Source organism: Bufo gargarizans, chromosome 6 (assembly GCF_014858855.1).
Source record: "Bufo gargarizans isolate SCDJY-AF-19 chromosome 6, ASM1485885v1, whole genome shotgun sequence".
Taxonomy (NCBI): domain Eukaryota; kingdom Metazoa; phylum Chordata; class Amphibia; order Anura; family Bufonidae; genus Bufo; species Bufo gargarizans.
In genome coordinates this window covers 167,458,898-167,480,676 of record NC_058085.1, presented here as the reverse complement: position 1 = coordinate 167,480,676, position 21,779 = coordinate 167,458,898, and the positions used below count along the sequence as shown (strand labels likewise).

The following is a 21,779-nucleotide window of genomic DNA, read 5'->3' as shown; positions in this document are numbered from 1 at the left end:
CCTTTAAGAGCTTATGCACACACCAGTGAGTGCTGTCCATGGAGAACATTTGTTTTTAAAGGGGTATTCTGGTAGGTAAAGGTTATCCCCTATCCACAGGATCAGATCGGTGGGGGTCCTACCGCTGCTTCAATTCAGAAGCCCTAGAATGTAGGTCAATTTTGTTTTTTAGTGATAAAACCTTTACCTACCAGAATACCCCTTTGAAAACAAATGTTCTCCATGGACAGCACTCACTGGTGTGTGCATAAGCTCTTCATTTCAATGGGGCTGTGTACATGAGCAATGTTTTTCACGCATCACTTGTGCGTTGCGTGAAAATCACAGCATGTTCTACATTCTGCGTTTTTCATGCAACGCAGGCCCCATAGAAGTGAAAGGGGCTGTGTGAAAATCGCATTGCAACCTTCTATCTTCATTCAGCAGGACCTGACATCACAGCGCTCACCACGTGGTGAGCGCGATGACGTCAGCGCAGGTCCTTTTGCAGGTCCTGCAAGAAAAAGAAAGAAGATAATAACGGCTGCACAATCAAGTGGCTTTTTCATCCTTGCCCCTCTGTGCCCGTTCTGTGGGCCATAAATTGCGATCCGCAATGCACAGGAACCGACCGTGGGCCAGCCGCATGCGGATTGAGACTCCATTCACTTGAATGGGGTCCATGATCCATCCATTTCGCAAAAAGATAGAACTTGCTCTATCATTTTGTGGTGCAGAGGCACGGAACGGAACCCACGGAAGCACTCCGTAGTGTTTCCGTAGGGTTTAGTTCCGTGCTTCTGTTCCGCACCGCATCTCTGGATTTGCGGACCCATTCAAGTGAATGGACACGGCTGGTACCCCATGTATTGCAGACCCGCCGTATGCGGGCCACAATAAGGCAACAGAGGGACAACAGCTGTGTGAATGAGCCCTTTGACAGACATCTTAGTTTTCTACTTTTCCATCATCCTCCCAGCTTCTCAACACCCTATCCTGACACCCCCAATACTGTGCCTACTATGCTCCCCAATACTATACTGCAGAAACAGTCCCCCTAAACATTCTATTACCATGCAGATAGCGCCCCTTTCAATAATTACTGCTACATGGTGACCTAAAAGAAAACTGTACCCAGCAAATAGAGCCCCTGATACTAGTATGGTGTAAACATAATGTCCCAACAACAGAAATAATTATCTCCCATAGTGCATAGTGTTAACAGCTCCCCCAATAGTGATAATGCCCCCATTGTGCCCATATTAGTAACCATGTTCCCCATAGCCACCCAGTACTTCTTCTTATAATGTGCCAGTACAAAAATAACCCCTTTTAATGTGTGCCAGGAGAAAAAAATGCCCCTTTTAGGCTCCATTCACACATCCGCAATTCCATTCCGCATTTTGCGGAACGGAATCGCGGACCCATTCATTTCTCGTGCGGCCCCAATCCAAAACTGCACTTCTGGGTCCGCAGGTCCGATCCTGAAAAAAATAGAACATGTCCTATTCTTGTCTGCAATTCCAGACAAAACGGACTGAACTTGCTTGCAAAATGGTGCGAGTTTCACTGAACGCATCCTGAATGCATCCGGACTTAATCTGTCACACTCGTGTAAAAGAGGCCTAAGGATCGGTGGGGGTCCTAGCAGTCAAACTTTTGAAGATTGTAAATTTTTTCTCATTCTGTCAATAAGTGATAAATGCTGTTTGGGAGTCAACCCCTAAATCATTTCCTTTTATGAGCAAGAGTCATTCTGATGAAAGGAGAGATAAGGTGCCATGAAAACCAATATCCTAGTGCCTTAATGCTGGGAATGAAAAGGAGGAGAATGGAGCGACAATGTAAATGAAATCGCTGCAGACAGAGGAAATAACTGCTAAATAGCAGAAATTATGCCACTGTTCTTATCCCGCACTTCTTCTCATTTTAGGTCTAGTTCACACTTCAATGATTTAGCCCTCATGCAAACAGCAATACCGCGTTTTGCGGTCCACAAATCGCGGATCCACAAAACAGGAATACCAGCTGTGTGCGCTCCGCATTTTGCAGACTGGATGGTCTAGCCTTCAGTAGACCAGTCCTATCCTTGTCCGTGACACAGCGGAGAATTGGACTTTCTATTAATTTTTTTTGCAGGCCGCAGAACGGAGGTACGAATGCGGACAGCACACAGTGCTGTTCACATATTTTACAGTCTCATTGAAGAGAATGGGTCCGCAGCCGATCCGCAAAAACATTCTTGTGCATGAGGCCTTAGGTCTTTTGCACACGAACATATTTTCATTCCGTGTCCGCTCCGTTTTGTTTTTTTTGCCGTATACGGAACCATTCATTTCAATGGGTCCGCAAAAAAAAAACAGAAGGTACTCAGTGTGCATTCCGTCCCCGTATGTTTGTATTTCCGTTCCGCAAAAAAAAGAACTTGTCCTATTATTGTTCGCATTACGGACAAGGATAGGGCTGTTCTATTAGGGGTCAGCTGTTCCGCTCCGCAAAATACGGAATGCACACGGATGTCAAAATATATACGGTTGTGTGCAAGAGGCCTTAATCAGTGATTTCCATCAGTGACTGTGATTGAAAACTAGGAGTGGAGTGTAATGGAAAGGTTTGCAAATATTCAGTGTTTTTGACTCTCACAATAAGTGACAAATCACTGACATGTGAATTAGGCCTTAATTGTCCCATTTTTAGGCCTCATGCACATGACCGTTGTTCGGGGTCCACATACAAGCCGCAGTTTTTGAAGCTCGGGTGCGGACCCATTCACTTCAATGGGGCCGCAAAAGATGCGGACAGAACTGTGTGCTGTCTGCATCTGCTACTCCGTTCCATGGCCCCGCATCTTGCGGACAAGAATAGGCATTTCTACAATGGGCCGGCGCTTCAGTTTTCTGCGGATTCGCGGTTTGCGGACCGCAAAAAACTGTTGTGTGCATGAGGCCTTAAACATATATAAAGTACAGTATGGGGGGCCAACAGGACAGGAGAAAGGTATAAGAAGGTTAAACATTAAAGGCTGTTCACTTTGAATAACTTCTCATTTGTTTCACAGCACTTTATTGTTTTATTGTTAGTGCTTTGTACAGCACTTTATTGTTTTATTGTTAGTGCTTTGTACATGTCATGTACATATAATGCATGTATGCTAAATTGTATTGATGTTCCTTGTACTGACTGTGCACCTTGCTGCATTGCAATCTTATTTGTCAGCGAGAATGCTTCTTTAGCTGTCAGCTAAGGTCATATGCACATGGTACGTATTATGCAAGGATTTTTGTGCAGAAAACCAGAAGCATAATGCAGTACCAGATTTTCAAAATCTCATGTACACTGTGCAGAAATTTTTTCACCTGGAAATTGAACGGCGGTATGGATTTTATAATCCATACTAATTTTTATTTTTTATTTTTGTTATTTTCAGTGCAGGGTATATGCAATGTAAAAAGATGAGATCTAGGGTGACTTTGCATCAAAATCCACAAGTAACACACGTTGATTTTTTTGCAAAAATTCACAAGAAAATCTGCAAAACTACACTGCCGTGTGCATATACCCTGCCGGGGACAGTCATCAACATAGGCCCAGGAAGAGGTCGAGTAATTTGATAAAAGGGAGTGTTTAGCACCAAGGGGCAGAGTGTGGAACATGCATTTCTGGTGCCATATGTGGTAGCTGTAAGATGTGCAAGATGTCTATGACCTGGAGGCCAGGGAAGGTTGTTGACCAGTGAAGGGTTCAATGCAGTGGGCTGGAGGCTGGAGTGAGTGACAAAGGGCCCCTAATACTAGAGGTGTAACAGCTAGCAATGCCTGGAGAAGGTAACCAGGATGCAGATGGTGAGCTGAACCAGGGGAGAACAGACATTTTAGAAAGGTCAGCTCAGAAAGTCTATCCATGGGAAGGGGCAGCTAGCAGGGCTCTGTGCAGGCTGTTGCTGAAGCAACAAAGACTGAGCTTGCTTTTTTGCTTGGGAGGGGTCAATTCTTGGGAGTTTTCTGGGGCTGTGAGATATGTCCATCTGAGGGCTCTGCACGTGACCATAGTCTGTTTTGCAGTCCACAAAACTCAGATCCCGGCCATGTGCATTCCGCATTTTGCGGAACGGAACAGCTGGCCCCTAATAAAACAGTCCTATCCTTGTCCATAATATGGACAATAATAGGACATGTTCTATTTTTTTGCCGAACAGCCATACGAACATAAGAAAATGGAACGCACACAGAGTAAATTTCATTTTTTATGCAGACCCATTGATTTCAATGGATCCACATACACGCTGCAAACAAAAATAAAAAAATGGCACGGAAACAGAAAAAAATACATTTGTGTGCATGAACCCTGAAGTGGAGCAAACGTGGGTTGGGTGGTACTAGACTCAACCCTGGGGGTGTATGAGGATGTGTGAGAAGGATTGGTGACCAGGGCATAGCCTGAGATTGGCTGCCCTGAGGCCTGTGATGTGGGGGACAGAATAGGAGCTGTAAGAGAGGTCAGTTGAGCAAGGTCTCTCAGGTAAGGGGCAGTAAAGCACTAGTGACCCTCCACCTGTTCAAGTACAAAAAGTTTGTTGCAAAGTTAAATTGTTCTGGGGTCTGTGTTGACTTAATATTTATCTGCTCTAAGCTCTAGATCAATTGTTTATAGCACTGTTCAAGTTCTAATCTAGACTAGCACTTCTCAGGCTTCTTGTTCACGTCTCCAGTCAAAGATGCTGGCAGGCTGTTCAGGCAGTGAACAGCCTGCCAGATTTCACCGTTCACTTCCGGATCCCCAATAGCTATAGAGGGATCCAACAGTGTTCCGGACAGTTATTCCATTTATGTTGGAACAGGCTATGGGAAAAGCCTGCAGGATGTGCAACCGGAACTGTGAACATAGCCTCCAACTGTGAGGCTGGGCTCATTGCTTGGAGAGATGTTAGTCCCTGGTCTGTACTAGACATGGGAAGTGTTGATGACTGTTGGGCTGTACTTTGTGCTCCATTGTGGAGTGTTACGGTTCGTAAGGTATTTTGTGCTGCAATGTGGTATTGGTGCTCCCAGGGGGTATGTTACATTTAATTGTGATATATATTTGGTGCTACTGTAGAGTGTTCTGTTGTGTGCTGTGGCATTTGCTGATGCTTATGTAGTGTCCCACTACATAAATGTGGGCACTACTCAAGGGTCAATTGGGTCACGTTGTTCCCCACCTTTTGTGGAACATGGTTATAGTATTTTGAATTGCATTTTGATGTATGTTGTCATGTTATCTCCTGTGTACCAGGCCTGTTAGGGGTGTAGTTCCTCCTCCTAGGCAGTAGAGGGAGCTAGGGAACCCCCTAGTATATATAGTCAGGTCTAGTCCAGGAGGCTAAGTAGTGCAGTCTAGCCTGCCTGAAGTGCTGAGCAAGTGAAGCTCAGAAGTTAGTCCAGGAGAAGAAGTTGCCTCCTGAAGATATCTAGCACCTTGTAAAGTACAGAGCAGAGACAATTTTATACAGCCAAGTAGAAAGCTGAAGGGCAGAAGGATATTTACAGCAAGAGGATTTATACCAGAGGAAGGTTTCCCTACCTAAGGATAAAGCCAGCTATAGGGCATACGGGCCTTGGAGAAAGCCAGACAGGATCTGAAGAAAGTACAGCCTGATCTGTCAGTGTTATTCCCTCTGAGTATCTTGCAAGGATTTTGCCTGCCATTTATGTGAAGCCTGCCTGTTACCAAGACCCTGCATATGGAACTAACTGAAACCTGTATATAGTTGAACTGTTCAGTAAAAATAAATTCTGGTTCGCTACAACTGTGTGTACCTCAATTATTCCTACAATAAATCGTTGTGCCACCGTTACCGGCACTGGCGTCACGAACTGTAAGGGATCTTGCCACCGGCACACTAAACCTACAACACCCAGGGCACCTTACCTACCACCAGGCCTGGTCCCTATACCCAGAGATTGCCCCAGAGGGTCTATGTGCCAGCCTCTCCATCACTGCTGTACGCCTGCCCAGGGTATATTAAAAATCGTGAGTACCACTAGCAACCCTCGATCTGTTAACTGTCCCCTGTGACCTCACGTTCGCTCACCCTGAAAAAATGGTGTATTGCACTTAGAAGGTGTCTTCTGCTGCACTGTGGTTTATGAAGCTGCTAGGGGGTATTATGTGCACCGCATGATGGTATTTGGTAGACGATGCTCAGGGTAAAATGGGTACTGCACGGTAGCGGGGATCAAGGGAGCTGGAAGGTGTGTGCGGCAGCCTCTGTCCTCCTGAATGATCCAAGGCTGTGTCAGATAGGTTCCTATGAAGATCCTGCCTGTGATAGGGCTCCCATCACTGCACGATAAAACGCCCGTGCTATCAAAATATAAAAATATTTATCCAATGGCATAATGGGAAAAAAAGTCGCTGATTCACCATTTTTTTTTTTTTGTCACTTCACCTCCACAAATAAATTGAATAAAAAGTGATTAAAAAGTCATACACACTCCAAGATAGTATTGATAAAAACTACTGATTTTCCAACAAAAAATTAGCCCTCACACAGCTCTGTACACAATGTGCCATGTGAAAGTGGCCTATAACTGTTAATTTATTTATTTTTTCAAAGTGTTTTTTCAGTATTAAAACACAAGAAAAACTATATATGTGTGCTATTGTTGTAAACATACTAACCCAGAGAATGAAAGTAACAGGTCAGTTTTACCGCATAGTAAAACACTGTTGAAACAAAACCTCTAAAACTGTGGCGGAATTGTGTTTTTTTATCATTTCACCCCATTTAGAATTTACTATATAACTACGTTGCATGCAACCGTGAATGGTACCATTAGAAAGTACAACTTGTCCTGCAAAAAACAAGCCCTCCGATGAAAAAAAAAAGTTATGGCTTTGGGAAGGCTGGGAGTAAAAAAACTAAATGAAAAAATAGAAAATGTCACGGTTATTAAGGGGTTAATGCTTTCTAACTGCTTTTAAGAACAGCTCAGGCAAGATGGCCACCCCTATAATCATGTTCAGAGAATAGAATAAAAAAATCTACAATCAGAAAATAAAAACAGATTGGAAAAGAAGGAGACTTGTTGCTATTTGGTTTTAACTGGCAGATAACATTTTTGATCACACGTTCCTTTAACACTGTGTATAGACAGGGGCTCTTATAATGGAATACCCCATTAATCATAGGTTTCCGTCATTGTATTTAGCCATTGCTGCAGTAATGGAACAGTATCTATTTTTTCATCTGGTTGCTAAGATACAGAAACGTCTCTTTCACTTAGCTTCACGGTAAAATGAACAATGTACTTGTGTGTAACCTTTTCCTGTTGCATTTTCTGGGCAAAGCTTGGACAAATATGATAAATACATGTGATTTCATGCTATCCACGCAGCTGAAGGGTTTCCACATGAAGGGTTTCATTCTTTTAGAACTAGTATCTCAGGACCTAAGAAGTGTGTGCTGTTACCACAACTGAAAAAAATTTGAAAAAAATGTTTTGTGGGAAAAGGTTCAGTAAAACTTGTGATTAATACATGTATATCTGCTTTTCTGACTTTACTTGTACACGGGGCCATCATATCAGTGATTAATAGTAGTGATGATCGAATCGACTTCGTTTGAAACATCCAAAGTCGATTTGCATTAAACTTTGATCCAATACTGTACAGAGCAGGAGCTCCGCATAATATTAGAATGTATGTATTAACTTCATAAATTAATTTGTACTATAAAAAAACATTTCCCGATCTTGGGTTCGGTTCAAAGTGGTAACTTCGGCTCATCGGAGCCAATACATTCTAATACTGTACAGAGCTCCTGCTTCGTACAGTATTGGAACTAAGTTTTATGCAAATCAACTTTGGATGTTTCATCAGAAGTTGATTCGCTTATCCCTAATTGATAGCATTCTGTGTGTGTTTGTGTATACAGGGAATGCTTATCAGTCACTGATAACACTTCCCCCATGTACAACTGAGCTCAGAAAGAGCAGAGATATAAAATGTATAAACTACAAGTTATACTAAATCATGTCCCATAAAACTGTACATCAATCTGCTTAGCTCCTCCTGCTCTATTACATGCTGCCTGCTGCACTGCGTTTTCTAGTCACAGGTTCTCTTTAATCCCATGCTTTGCCATTACCTCAAAGAATAACTTGATGTCACAACTAAGAGGAGCTTAGGTGCATGGTAGCACCGGACATGCCGGACAAGCTTTCTTGGTGCCAAGACGGGGCACTCAAAATTTAAAAAAGTTTAGAATGGTCAGTCATTAATCTAACCCCTTTCCCCAACAATCCCTACCATTCGCATTTATTATACGTAGTCCCCATTTCCCTCTTCAGATGTGCAGCTCTTAACGGGCTGGCTGGCTGCGACTGACGCTCCCTTCCTTCAGCACCATCTGTCACACAGTTATAGGCCACTTTCACATGGCACTAAATTTCCATCAGTGTTTGTAAGCCAAAACTAGGTGTGGAATTTGGTTTTGGCTTATAAATCCTGCCATGCGAAAGTCTGTAAGTCTACTACTATGTGACAGGTGACTGAAGGCATCAAAACTATGAATTAACACATGTGGAATTATATACATAACAAAAAAGTGTGAAACAACTGAAAATATGTCATATTCTAGGTTCTTCAAAGTAGCCACTTTTGCTTTGATTGCTGCTTTGCACACTCTTGGCATTCTCTTGATGAGCTTCAAGAGGTAGTCACCTGAAATGGTCTTGCAACAGTCTTGAAGGAGTTCCCAGAGATGCTTAGCACTTGTTGGCCCTTTTGCCTTCACTCCGCAGTCCAGCTCACCCCAAACCATCTCGATTGGGTTCAGGTCCGGTGACTGTGGAGGCCAGGTCATCTGGCGCAGCAACCCATCACTCTCCTTTATGGTCAAATACCCCTTACACAGCCTGGAGGTGTGTTTGGGGTCATTGTCCTGTTGAAAAATAAATGATGGTCCAACTAAACGCAAACCGGATGGAATAGCATGACGCTGCAAGATGCTGTGGTAGCCATGCTGGTTCAGTATGCCTTCAATTTTGAATAAATCCCCAACAGTGTCACCAGAAAAGCACCCCCACACCATCACACCTCCTCCTCCATGCTTCACGGTGGGAGCCAGGCATGTAGAGTCCATTCGTTCACCTTTTCTGTGTCGCACAAAGACACGGTGGTTGGAACCAAAGATCTCAAATTTGGACTCATCAGACCAAAGCACAGATTTCCACTGGTCTAATGTCCATTCCTTGTGTTCTTTAGCCCCAACAAGTCTCTTCTGATTGTTGCCTGTCCTTAGCAGTGGTTTCCTAGCAGATATTCTACCATAAAGGCCTGATTCACACAGTCTCCTCTTAACAGTTGTTCTAGAGATGTGTCTGCTGCTAGAACTCTGTGTGGCATTGACCTGGTCTCTAATCTGAGCTGCTGTTAACCTGCAATTTCTGAGGCTGGCGACTCAGATGAACTTATCCTCCACAGCAGAGGTGACTCTTGGTCTTCCTTTCCTGGGGCGGTCCGCATGTAAGCCAGTTTCTTTGTAGCGCTTGATGGTTTTTGTGACTGCACTTGGGGACACTTTCAAAGTTTTACCAATTTTTCGGACTGACTGACCTTCATTTCTTAAAGTAATGATGGCCACTAGTTTTTCTTTACTTAGCTGCTTTTTTCTTGCCATAATACAAATTCTAATGGTCTATTCAGTAGGACTATCAGCTGTGTAGCTACCTGACTTCTCCACAACGCAACTGATGGTTCCAACCCCATTTATAAGGCAAGAAATCCCACTTATTAAACCTGACAGGGCACACCTGTGAAGTGAAAACCATTTCAGGTGACTACCTCTTGAAGCTCATCAAGAGAATGCCAAGAGTGTGCAAAGCAGTAATCACAGCAAAAGGTGGCTACTTTGAAGAACCTAGAATATGACATATTTTCAGTTGTTTCATACTTTTTTGATAAGTATATAATTCCACATGTGTTAATTCATAGTTTTGATGCCTTCAGTGTGAATCTACAATTTTCATAGTCATGAAAATAAAGAAAACTCTTTGAATGAGAAGGTGTGTCCAAACTTTTGGTCTGTACTGTATATATATACATTTTTTTTTTTTTACAGGGACTGTGAAAGCAACTAATGTTACCCTCCAACTGTTTTTATCTATAACTGATTTTATCTATAGACATCATTTTCAAAGCAATATGTTCTTATGACAGTGGTGCTTTAAGGCCTAGTTCACATCTGTGTTGTGAACTCCAGCAGTCTGTTCCAGAAGTTTAGGCATGTATGACGACTTTCAGCCAGACATGCATAATTTGTTATCTAGCCGAAAGCCGACATATATGACAGAAAGCAGGTAGATCCCAGCCGGATCCCATTACAGTGAAAGGGAATCCAGTGGTGCATGGTAGTATCCGGCTATGCAGATGTGGATGCAGTAATACAGTTACATTTGTGCGCTGGTATCAACTAAGCAAATTCAGATAGAATAATAATAAACTCACTCCGAAAATCTAAATTACTGTAACACACAGTTTTTAATGTTCATGTATAATATATGTAATATTCATTTTTGTTTTATTTTTGTATTCAAAGGCAGGAAAGGCTCACAGACTCAGTGGAGAGGAGCGAGATCAGCTCCTGCCTAACCTGAGGGCAGTTGGGTGGAATGAATTGGATGGCAGAGATGCAATTTGCAAAGAATTCCATTTCAAGGACTTCAACAGGGTAAGGTAACATCTGCACATATCTATTACTGGACACATACATATACTGTATATACATACACATAACTAAAAAACATAAAAGTGATTTAAAGAGCATCTTTCAATGATCAGCCTAATTAAACCAGACATACTGCCTGGTACGGTTGATCATGGTAAATTAGAATTAAATTAGACGCACAGATGAAGCAGGCAATTGTCAGGAGGGAAGCGTTCCTTCCCGATAATCGCCTGCTTGACAGCGATCTCCTCCACAGTATGGGGAGGAGCAATCACTCATGCCATTGCTAGTCCCCATACAAAATCACAGTTTTACGACAGCAGATCTGCTGCCGGCAGATCTGCTCCCGAAGAGCGAGCATTCATTGGGTAATCAGCAGCAGTATTACACTGCCAGATCATCACTAACGTAGATTATGTGATCAGACCAAAGAGGGGTTGATCTAGCCCCTCGGATTACTGCCTCACTTTACCCTCATAGCCTGGTCATGAAATCCCTAGATCAGCAAATCTATACTCCTTTTCTTCTGGGAAAAGACTGAAGTTATCTTAGCTAGAACAGTGCAGATCTCAGAGCGAGGAGAGCTACCTGAGATCAGCTGCATATGTGGCTGTATTTGTTTCAATAGGGGCTAATAATGGTAATAGATGCACAGATTCAAAAGTCCTGCCTGTCCCATCAGGAGTATGCAAAGAGGTATTGCCCAAGGAAGAGCACTACCTTGCCAGCACCACCTCTTGGAAGTGGCTCAAAATCCGACTTTCCAGGAAGTCTTGGTATTTAACAAAGGAACATCAAGGCTTGCTAGTAAGTTAGATTTTAACTCATAGGGAGCCACTTCCAAATAGTGGCACTGGCTAGATGGTTGTCACGAATGATGTTGCAGATAGCTGGAACTTATGAATAAACGTCCGACTGGCTTGATCCCAAACTAAGGAGCATATAGTAAGAGCTCTCCCTGACTGCTATGCCCATGCAAGAGTCTCAATGGTAGACGATTGCATGCCCACGTACCTAAGACTGTATGACACCTGAAAACCCTATAATAGTGAGGGGACACTACCACCGGCTCCCAGCACTTAATATGGATGGAATCAGGGTCACCTAGAATCAAGCCAGCAAGGAAACACAATACATGAAAAGACTTATTTGAGTAAACAGCAGCAGCAGCCTCCAGCAGTGAACACTTCATCCAGGAAGTAGTATAAACCGCAAAGTGAGGCAGTATGAGAAGGAATCTAAAGGGAGACGATTAGTCTAAATAGGTGACACCTGGGAGAAGGAAAGGAGATGACAAAGTGAAACCAAAACAAAGAACATCATGCAAGAGGTAGAGAAGGACATCTGCCAGACCTTCTCACAGAACTGGCGGTGACAATGGTTCTATCTGGGAGATACTGTACCTTTGCATACACATTTTCCATGGAGTGTTGACAATAATGCTCCATACCATGGAGTACTTCCAGTAAGACTCCAAACAGGACAGGTCCCTTTAAGGAGATTCAGCAGCCGGCCTAGGCCATCAGGATGCTGAAATACATAATTCTAAAAACAAGCATGACAAAGACTAATCTGTACTATTTTCTTTTTAAACATAATGATATATCTTTGCTATACATCTATTTGTAGGCTTTTGGATTCATGACCAGAGTTGCATTACAAGCTGAAAAGTTAGATCACCACCCTGAATGGTTTAATGTCTACAATAAGGTAATGAAAATGATAATAAAATCTATAAAATGTTTTGGGGTATGGTTTTGTATGAACACCATTTTTCAGACAAAGGATTGTGACACTGTAAGGCTGTGTTTAAAGAGCATATATCACCATGGGTCAACCCTATTAAACAATGCATACCACCTGGTAAGGGTTAACATGATGAACAAAACAAGCCCTATCTCTCTGCAATCTGTATTACTGTTGCAGGGAAATTCTTAATTTGTGTTATATGCAAATGAGGTGTACAGTGCACCAAAGGGCTGGCCTAGCCTGTCAAAGCACCACCTTAACTCTGCCTTTCCCTGTTGCTCCCTCTCCCAGTGAGACAAACAGGGCACCTGGCCCTTCTGCTCTGATGCCTGGCCCCGAAATCTTGCACAGGTGAGATTGTCCCAATGCTGATATCTTAACCCCTTAAGGACACGGCCATATTTCACCTTAAGGACCAGGCCATTTTTTGCAAATCTGACCAGTGTCACTTAAAATTTACCAAAAATTTTCAAATTTTCAAATTTCAATTTCTCTACTTTTATAATAGATAGTAATACCTCCAAAAATAGTTATTATTTTACAATCCCCATATGTCTACTTCATGTTTGGGTCATTTTGGGAATGCCATTTTATTTTTTGCGGACGTTACAAGGCTTAGAAGTTTAGAAGCAAATCTTGACATTTATCAGAAAATTTCTAAAACCCACTTTTTCAGGACCAGTTCAGGTCTGAAGTCACTTTGTGAGGCTTACATAATAGAAACCACCCAAAATGACCCCATTTTACAAACTACACCCCTCAAGGTATTCAAAACAGATTTTACAAACTTTGTTAACCCTTTAGGTGTTCCACAAGAATTAATGGAATATATAAATAAAATTTCTAAATTTAAAATTTTTCCATTTTGTAGTTTACAGAAACACCCCATATGGGGTCGTAAACTACTGTATGGTCACACGGCAGGGCGCAGAAGGAAAGGCATGCCATATGGTTTTTGGAAGGCAGATTTTGCTGGACTGTTTTTTTTTACACCATGTCCCGTTTGAAGCCTCCCTGATGCACCCCTAGAGTAGAAACTCCCAAAAAGTTACCCCATTTTAGAAACTACGGGATAGGGTGGCAGTTTTGTTGGTACTTTTTTAGGGTACATATGATTTTTGGTTGCTCTATACTACACTTTTTGTGAGGCAAGGTAACAAGAAATAGCTGTTGGCACTGTTTTTATTTTTTGTTATTTACAACATTCATCTGACAGGTTAGATCATATGGTATTTTTATAGAGCAGGTTGTCACGGACGCAACAATACCAAATATGGCAACTTTTTTTGTTATTTGTTTCAGTTTTACATAACAAAGCATAAAAGAAAAAAAAATATGATTCTTTAGTGTCTCCACATTCTGAAAGCCATAGTTGTATTTATTTTTTTGGGAGACTGTCTTGAGTAGGCTGTATAGTATCCCCTGAAGACGCCGATTCGCTCGGCGAAACATGTAGGGATACAGGATTCTAATTTTTAGGTCAGGAATGGAAGGCAGGGACCTTTATTGTGAGAATCTGGAGCTTTAGAGGGTGGTTAACCCCTCAGGGTCAGCGAAGTCTGACATGTGAATATATACACAAGCATAAGTGTTCCATGTCCCTGATCCAACAATTTCCTGAGAGTTTTAAAATGTTCCCAAGAAGTTTATATGTTTTTTAATATAGTGACAATAAAGATTGAGTTTTAATACTAGTCAGAGAGGCTGCAAAGTCACACTTAGGTCCAAGTGACCACCTAATTCTATTTTCCTATAATCTAATAGCGTTGCAACCTCCTGTGGGATCCTCTCGTTTGTTATAATAATTGGATCTCCTCCCAGTCACTCCTATCCAGCGCTTCAGAGCGCTGATGTCAGCAGAAATACTGTTTGTTAAAGCGCCTGCGCCGGAAAAGAAACTCAGTGAGGAGTAAAAGCCGCCCAGCACAGTGAATAATAATGAGCTGGGCGGCAGTAGGAAACCACAGTTGGGGCGTGGCTGGGCACAAAGGTAGGAGAAAAACCGCCTCTTGGGCACAAAGGAAGGTGATTGACAGATGAATATAACGTTGTTTTTACATGGTTTAAAATGTGGACGGGGGTACTCTTATATCATTGGAATACACTTTAATAGACCTATGACTGCATAGGAATAACAAAATATGTTTATAGGGCCTGCCAGTGTCCCTTTAATTTTTACACAATACTAGCATTTTTTAAACAAAAAAAAAGATGTTTTAGTGTCTCCATATTCTGAGCCATATTTTTTTTTTTTTGGGGGGGGCATACGCCTTTTTGATCACTTGGTGTTGCACTTTTTGTGATGTAAGGTGACAAAAATGGCTTTCTTTTTTACACCGTTTTTATTTTTATTTTTTTATGGTGTTTATCGGACAGGGTGGATCATGTGATATATTTATAAAGCTGGTCCTTACGGACGTGACTATGCCCAATATGTGTGTTTTTTTTTTTTTCTTCAGTTTTTTATTATTAAATAAGGGGAAAGGGGCTTTTTTTAAATTAATTTTATTACTTTATTATTTTATTAAAAACACTTTTGTTTCCTTTACTTTATTTCTGATGTTCACTTTTGGGGGTCTGATCCCCTCTGCAATGCATTACAATACATTTGTACACAAACAGGTTGCCTAGGAGACCCAGCCTGAGGCTGGATCTCCTCGGCTCCCGTAGAAGGCAGTTCCCGATGCCATGCAAAGCATTGGGCAGCGTCTGCACGGCATTGGGCTGCCTTCTGAGACATTGAGTCCCTGCCACAGCAGCGTGGGGACTCGATGGGCTCCCTCAAAGACAAACCCCTTCTATGTCGCAGCGATCACCGATACCCCCCTCGGCATTGACCCAGGGTGCATGCTGATTAATTTCAGCAGGCACCCAGTTCTGATCACTGCCCGCCGCGTGGCGATGATCGGAAATACACAGGTCGTACAGGTACACCCTGTGTCCTTAGTACCAGGACATCAGGGCGTACCTGTACGTCCTGTGTCTGTAACAGGTTAAAGGGGTTGTCTCACTTAAGCAAATGGCATTTACCATGTAGATAAACTTAATACAAGGCAGTTACTAATATAATGTGATTGTCCATATTGCCTCCTTTGCTGGCTTGATTCATTTTTTCATCACATCATACACTGCTTGTATTAAGGGGTTTACGACCAGACAGCAGCAGTGGCTGTGCTTACACACTATAGGAAAAGCACTGGTATTTATGTTGGCACTTTTCCTACACTGCACTACAAATCACTTTTATTAAGCAAATTATTATCAAAGGGATTGTCCACTTTCTGATTATAGTTAACTAATGTGTTTGTAAGATGACTATATGCAGGGGCGTACCTAGAGCATTTGGCACCCGGGGCGAACCCTTTGTTTCAATGTTTTCAATAATATTTATTACAAATATTCGGATCCGCAAAACACATGCGGACGTCTGAATGGAGCCTTACAGGGGGGTGATCAATGACAGAGGGGTGATCACCCATATAGACTCCCTGATCACCTCCGTCATGGATCACCCCCCTGTAAGGCTCCATTCAGACGTCCGCATGTGTTTTGCGGATCCGATCCATGTATCAGTGGATCCGTAAAAATCATACGGACGTCTGAATGGAGCCTTACAGGGGGGTGATCAATGACGGAGGTGATCAGGGAGTCTATATGGGTGATCACCCCTCTGTCATTGATCACCCCCCTGTGTAAGGCTCCATTCAGACATCCGCATGTGTTTTGCGGATCCGATCCATGTATCAGTGGATCCGTAAAAATCATATGGACCTCTGAATGGAGTCTTACAAGGGGGTGATCAATGACAGGGGGGTGATCAGGGAGTCTATATGGGGTGATCAGGGGTGATCAGTGGTTCAAAAGGGGTTAATAAGTGACGGGGGGGTGTAGTGTAGTGTAGTGGTGTTTTGTGGTACTTTACACAGCTACCTGTGTCCTCTGGTGGTCGATCCAAACAAAAGGGACACCAGAGGACCAGGTAGCAGGTATATTAGAAGCTGTTATCAAAACAGCGTCTAATATACCTGTTAGGGGTTAAAAAAATCACATCTCCAGCCTGCCAGCGAGCGATCGCCGCTGGCAGGCTGGAGATCCACTCGCTAACGCTTACCTTCCGTTCCTGTGAGCGCGCGCGCCTGTGTGCGCGCGTTCACAGGAAATCTCGCGTCTCGCGAGATGACGCGTATATGCGTCGCTGTGCGCAGCGCTGCCACCTCCGGACCGCACATCTGCGTTAGGCGGTCCGGAGGTGGTTAATAAAATAAAAACCTGCACCCCCTTAAAAAAAAATCACTTTCCATCTGCACCAAAAAGAAAAAAAATCCAAATCCCCATCAATAAAATGAACAAATCCTGCACCCCCCCCCCTTAATTACACCACCTCCCTTAATAACACCCCCCCTTAATTACACGGTGTAATTAAGGGGGGGTGTTATTAAGGGGGGGTGTTATTAAGGGGAGAAGAGAGGGTGTAATTAAGGGGGGGTGCAGGATTTGTTCATTTTATTGATGGGGATTTGGATTTTTTTTCTTTTTGGTGCAGATGGAAAGTGATTTTTTTTAAGGGGGTGCAGGCTGCACCCCCTTAAAAAAAATCACTTTCCATCTGCACCAAAAAGAAAAAAAATCCAAATCCCCATCAATAAAATGAACAAATCCTGCACCCCCCCTTAATTACACCCTCTCTTCTCCCCTTAATAACACCCCCCCTTAATTACACCCCCTCCCTCCCCACCTTAATTACACGGTACACCCCCCCTTAATTACACAATTATTTACTTTACTCGTCGTCTCTCTCACATTTATTTTGATGATGCCCGCCGTCTGGCAGTCCGACCGCTGGTATTGGAGATCCTTCTTCTGATCTGTGAAGGCGGCGGCGCGGCGTCAGCATCGTGACGTCGTGACGTTATGTTGCGCGCCGCCCGCCGCCGCAATAATCCTTCGCGTCGCAGCAGTGGATGGAGCCGGGGACGGGTGACTCCGTCAGGCACCCCCCTTGTGAGTGGCACCCGGGGCGGCCTGCCCCCGCCCCCCCCTTGGTACGCCACTGACTATATGGCACTTACTAATACAGCCTTTGTTGATATTGTGCTACATCTCATAAGGTATGCCCTCTTTTGTGCTGTGCACAGGGAGGTTCAGTCCATAAATTGGCTGCTGAAGGATGATCATGTGACCAAGCAAATCCCCTCCATGTGATGTCATCTGCACTTGTTCTATTGGAAGTTTAGTATAGGTGCAGTGTGTTTGATTGGAGGAGGCTGAGCGATGTGTCTGGTCAAATGACCCTCAATCAGCAAACATTTTATGGATGGGACCTCTGTGTGGACAATAAAGACTTGGCAAACAAAGGAGCATGCTATACGAAATATAGAAAAAGGGATAGAATTTCAACAAATGCTATATTAGTAAGTGCCATATAGTCATCTTACATACACATTTGTCAATAGTAGTGAGAAAGTGGCCAACCCCTTTAAAGCAAAGGACTAACTAATTTTAGTTATATCCAGTGTTCAAAAGTTACTACAATTTTCATAATAAAACAAAGTTGTGGGATAGACCCATTATTGAAGGGGTTTTCTGGGAGTACAAAATTGATGAGCTGTCCTAAGGATAGGACATAAATATATGACAACCCGACACCTCCACCAATCAGTTGTTCAAAGAAACGCAGCCTCCTTACAGCCTATCAAGCACAGCACCAAACATTGTATAGCGTTTGTTTGGTATTGGAGCCCAGGCCATACACCTGAGTGGGACTGAGCTGTATTTATGGAATGTGACTGATGAAGGTGGCATCAATAGCCAAAGGAGAGGCTGCAGCTCTCATCAGAGCTGCTGTCCGTGTGGGAGTTGGACTCTTTCCAAGCTCCTCTTGATAGCCTACCTTGAGGACAGGTTATTAATATTGTTCTCCCAGAACCTCTTTAAACAAATACAGCTTGAAAATCGCCACCAAGAAGAAATGACTTGTAATCTAATTGTAGGTCTGTGTTTTTAAGGTTCATATCACCCTGAGCACTCATGAATGTGGAGGTCTTTCCGAGAGGGATATTAACCTGGCCAGTTTTATTGAGCAAGTTGCAGCCACTCTGTCTTAACAAGAGGTGGCAGCACTGCCATGCAACTAGATGTCTAAACGAGGAAAAACTCAAGGACTTGACGTGTTCCTGATGTGAATATGGAAATATCCATTTATTACTTGTGTCTTTTTCAAGCATAAAAAAGTAGCATTTCTTAAGATGTACTGCTAACAATTGAAACATTGCAACTCTAATGATAAAAGCACTAAGTAAAACCTTATTCACACATCAGTGATTTTCATAATTGATTGTGAGCCAAAACCAGGATTGGAGACTTCACAGAGATAAGGTATGATCTATACCAGTGTATTACTGTATTGCGGCGGCAGCAGGGAGCGCACGGCGTCATAGCAACCAATGACGCCGTGCGCTCCTGCTCTCAGCAGGTCAGACAGTCTCCATTCTAGTTCATCCCAAAGCAGGAATCCAGGCCGCGGTTCCACGGACCGCTCACGGCTGTGAAAAACGGCCGTGTGCATTCGGCCTAAGGGAAAGATCTGCACCAGCTTTGTGCTTAGACCCACACCTGGTTCTAGCTCACAATCACTGATGGAAATCACTGTCTGAACACTTACTGTGTGAATAAGGCTTAATTCTGTATGCTATCAAACTGACAAACTCTTCTTTATGTATAGAAACGTAGGGGGTCACCGCAAGCGGTTATTAAGACAGGCGTTTTAGACGCTAGTTTTATTAACCCCTTGCGGTGGATCCGCCAAAGTTATGTAGAGGCGCCGGCCTCTACATAGCTTTGGCGGATCCACTGCCGGACTAAATGTAAGCCAGCTTCCTTGCTGTCTTACATTTAGACCATTTTCTATGCCATATCTGATAGTAAATGACCCCTTTAGTTTCCATCATCTCATGTCCTAGAAGAAAACAAATGTTTACTAGTGTTTCTCTATGTATAACAGTATTACTAGGCATTTTATAGTGACTGCATTTTATGTACTATTGTAATGTGTAAAACAATTTTAATAAATGTATAATTTTTTGCTCTGTGTCAATGATTGAGCATTAGTGAATTACTAATGTTTCTTAAATTTAAATTTTCAGTGTTTTAAAGACCTTTTTCCAATTGTATTTCCAATCTTTTCAATGGCATATCACGGATACTCCCTACATAGTAAGAAAAAGGAGATGAAGATTTGCTATACATTTTTCTCATTGGATGAAGTTAAACTATATGAAGTATGATTTTCACTTAATAATTTGTATTGGTTTTAAAGGGAGTCTGCCACCTTGTTTTTGCTTTTCAAGCTAAGCTAATATCAGGTGGTGCTAGCATAGCATATCATATAAATCAAACTGGTATTCAATTGCTTCAACTAGCAGAAAATGTAGTTTGAACCCATGCACAACATTCACTCCTCAACATTTAAATAGCAACATCAAGGAGAAAAAGTCATGGAAATATGAAAATCACAAAATTGATAGACATGGTAATGATATGCAAATGCTAAAAAAAATGGAAATAAAATATTCAGATTTATTTAGTATCCAGTATGAGCACCACATGCAGAAATACACATACTTACACACCTTGCCATGCCATCAATGAGGTTATTAATGGTTGTCAAATGTTCTGCCGCGCTGAATGCACTTTTGCACACAAATCTTCAAGATATAATGCTGGCAGCTCCCTTTGTATCTGCTGACCAATGACATCCCAGATGTGTTTGATGGGAGACAAGGCCATAGACTTTGCAGGCCATGGTAGCATGTTTAGGCCATGCAGGCTGCTCACAGTAAGGCTACTTTCACACTAGCGTTCGGGTGTCCGCTTGTGAGCTCCGTTTGAAGGGGCTCACAAGCGGCCCTGAACGCATCCGTCCAGCACTAATGCATTCTGAGTGGATGCGGAGCCGCTCAGAATGCATCAGTCTGGCAGCGTTTGGGCTCCGCTCAGCAGGCGGACACCTGAACTCTGCTTGCAGCGTTCGGGTGTCCGCCTGGCCGTGCGGAGGCGTGCGGATCCGTCCAGACTTACAATGTAAGTCAATGGGGACGGATCCGTTTGAAGATGACACACTATGGTTCAATCTTCAAATGGATCCGTCCCCCATTGACTTTCAATGTAAAAGTCTGGACGGATCCGTTCAGGCTACTTTCACACTTAGAAATCTTTTTAGAATATAATGCAGACGGATCCGTTCTGAACGGAGCCACCGTCTGCATTATATGAGCGGATCCGTCTCAGATGGATCCGCTCTGAACGCTAGTGTGAAAGTAGCCTAACACAAGCAACATGAGGCCTGGCATTGTCCTGTTGAAAAACAGCTCCTAGGACACTTTGGAGAAATGGCTGTATCACTGATTTCACAAACAAATCAATGTAACGTTGAGCTGTTAGTCCACGTGAAACAAAGACTAGAGGGGCCCTGCTACCGTACACTATGCCACGCCACATCATAATGCTGGTAGTAGGACCAGTGTGAAGTTCTCTTTTGAGGGCCTCATAGTGTTGCCCAAATGGTCTCCAGACCAATCTCTGGCTATCATTGCATCGAAGAGAAAGTGGGACTTATTGCTGAAGATAAATTACCTCCATTCCAGCTTCCATTGTCATCTTGTTGTGCACCACAATAGCCTTTGAGAGGTGTGGGGTCAAACACCTTCTAATGGTTTGTGTAAACACTGTTTGCTAACTTAACCTTGGGATGTGATGTCTAGGTTCACTTGCAGTACAGAATAGATCACTACACGCAATCAGATCATCTGTCCCATGCAGAGGTTTATCTTTGTGTGCCTCTTGCTGTCATTCCAGTTTGTAGTTGTTCTCCCAATCACCAGGACACAATGTTGAACAGTGCTGACATCTTGGTCTAGACATTTAATAATCTGCTTGAGTGATGAACTAAGATCTCTAGGTTCAAGAATTTTGTCCATTTGAATCTGCAATAATTGATATGTCGACAAACAGGAGACATCAAACAGTCGTCTCCCAGGGCTTTGAGTTTCATGTGGCTAAAAAAAACTTTTCTTTCAATTTGGCTTTTATGCCCCTCCCGCATGCCCCAGATTGGAGCTAAGTATTTGAAAATGTAATCATTTCCAGATCTTAGGGACACCTGCTACTTCTTCGATTTGCATCACATTATGGCTTGTCCTTCCTGGCATTTCAATATCAATGTTGAGGACTGTAGTTGTTCAGAAGACCCCTTTTGCTTTGGTGCACCGTGGTTCCTTCCTTCCGCTGACTAAGCCACTCCGGACCCTTTGTGACTGTCCAGAGTAGAAGAGAAGAAAAAAGGAGA

General features: G+C 42.9%; 1 protein-coding gene across 4 annotated transcripts in view; it reads left to right on the top strand.

The window, feature by feature from the left end:
- The window catches only part of PCBD1 (pterin-4 alpha-carbinolamine dehydratase 1), a 54,942-nt gene that overhangs the window by 6,375 nt on the left and 26,788 nt on the right, over positions 1-21,779 (top strand). The window contains exons 2-4 of one of the 4 annotated variants that reach the window (XM_044299947.1): positions 10,559-10,690; positions 12,317-12,397; positions 19,579-19,713. In XM_044299947.1, coding sequence (XP_044155882.1) covers positions 10,559-10,690; positions 12,317-12,397; positions 19,579-19,713 — 348 coding nt within the window. Of the gene's footprint in view, positions 1-10,558; positions 10,696-12,316; positions 12,398-18,441; positions 18,862-19,578; positions 19,714-21,779 lie in introns of those variants that run through there. The other 3 variants (XM_044299948.1, XM_044299949.1, XM_044299950.1) reach the window with 3 other exon arrangements.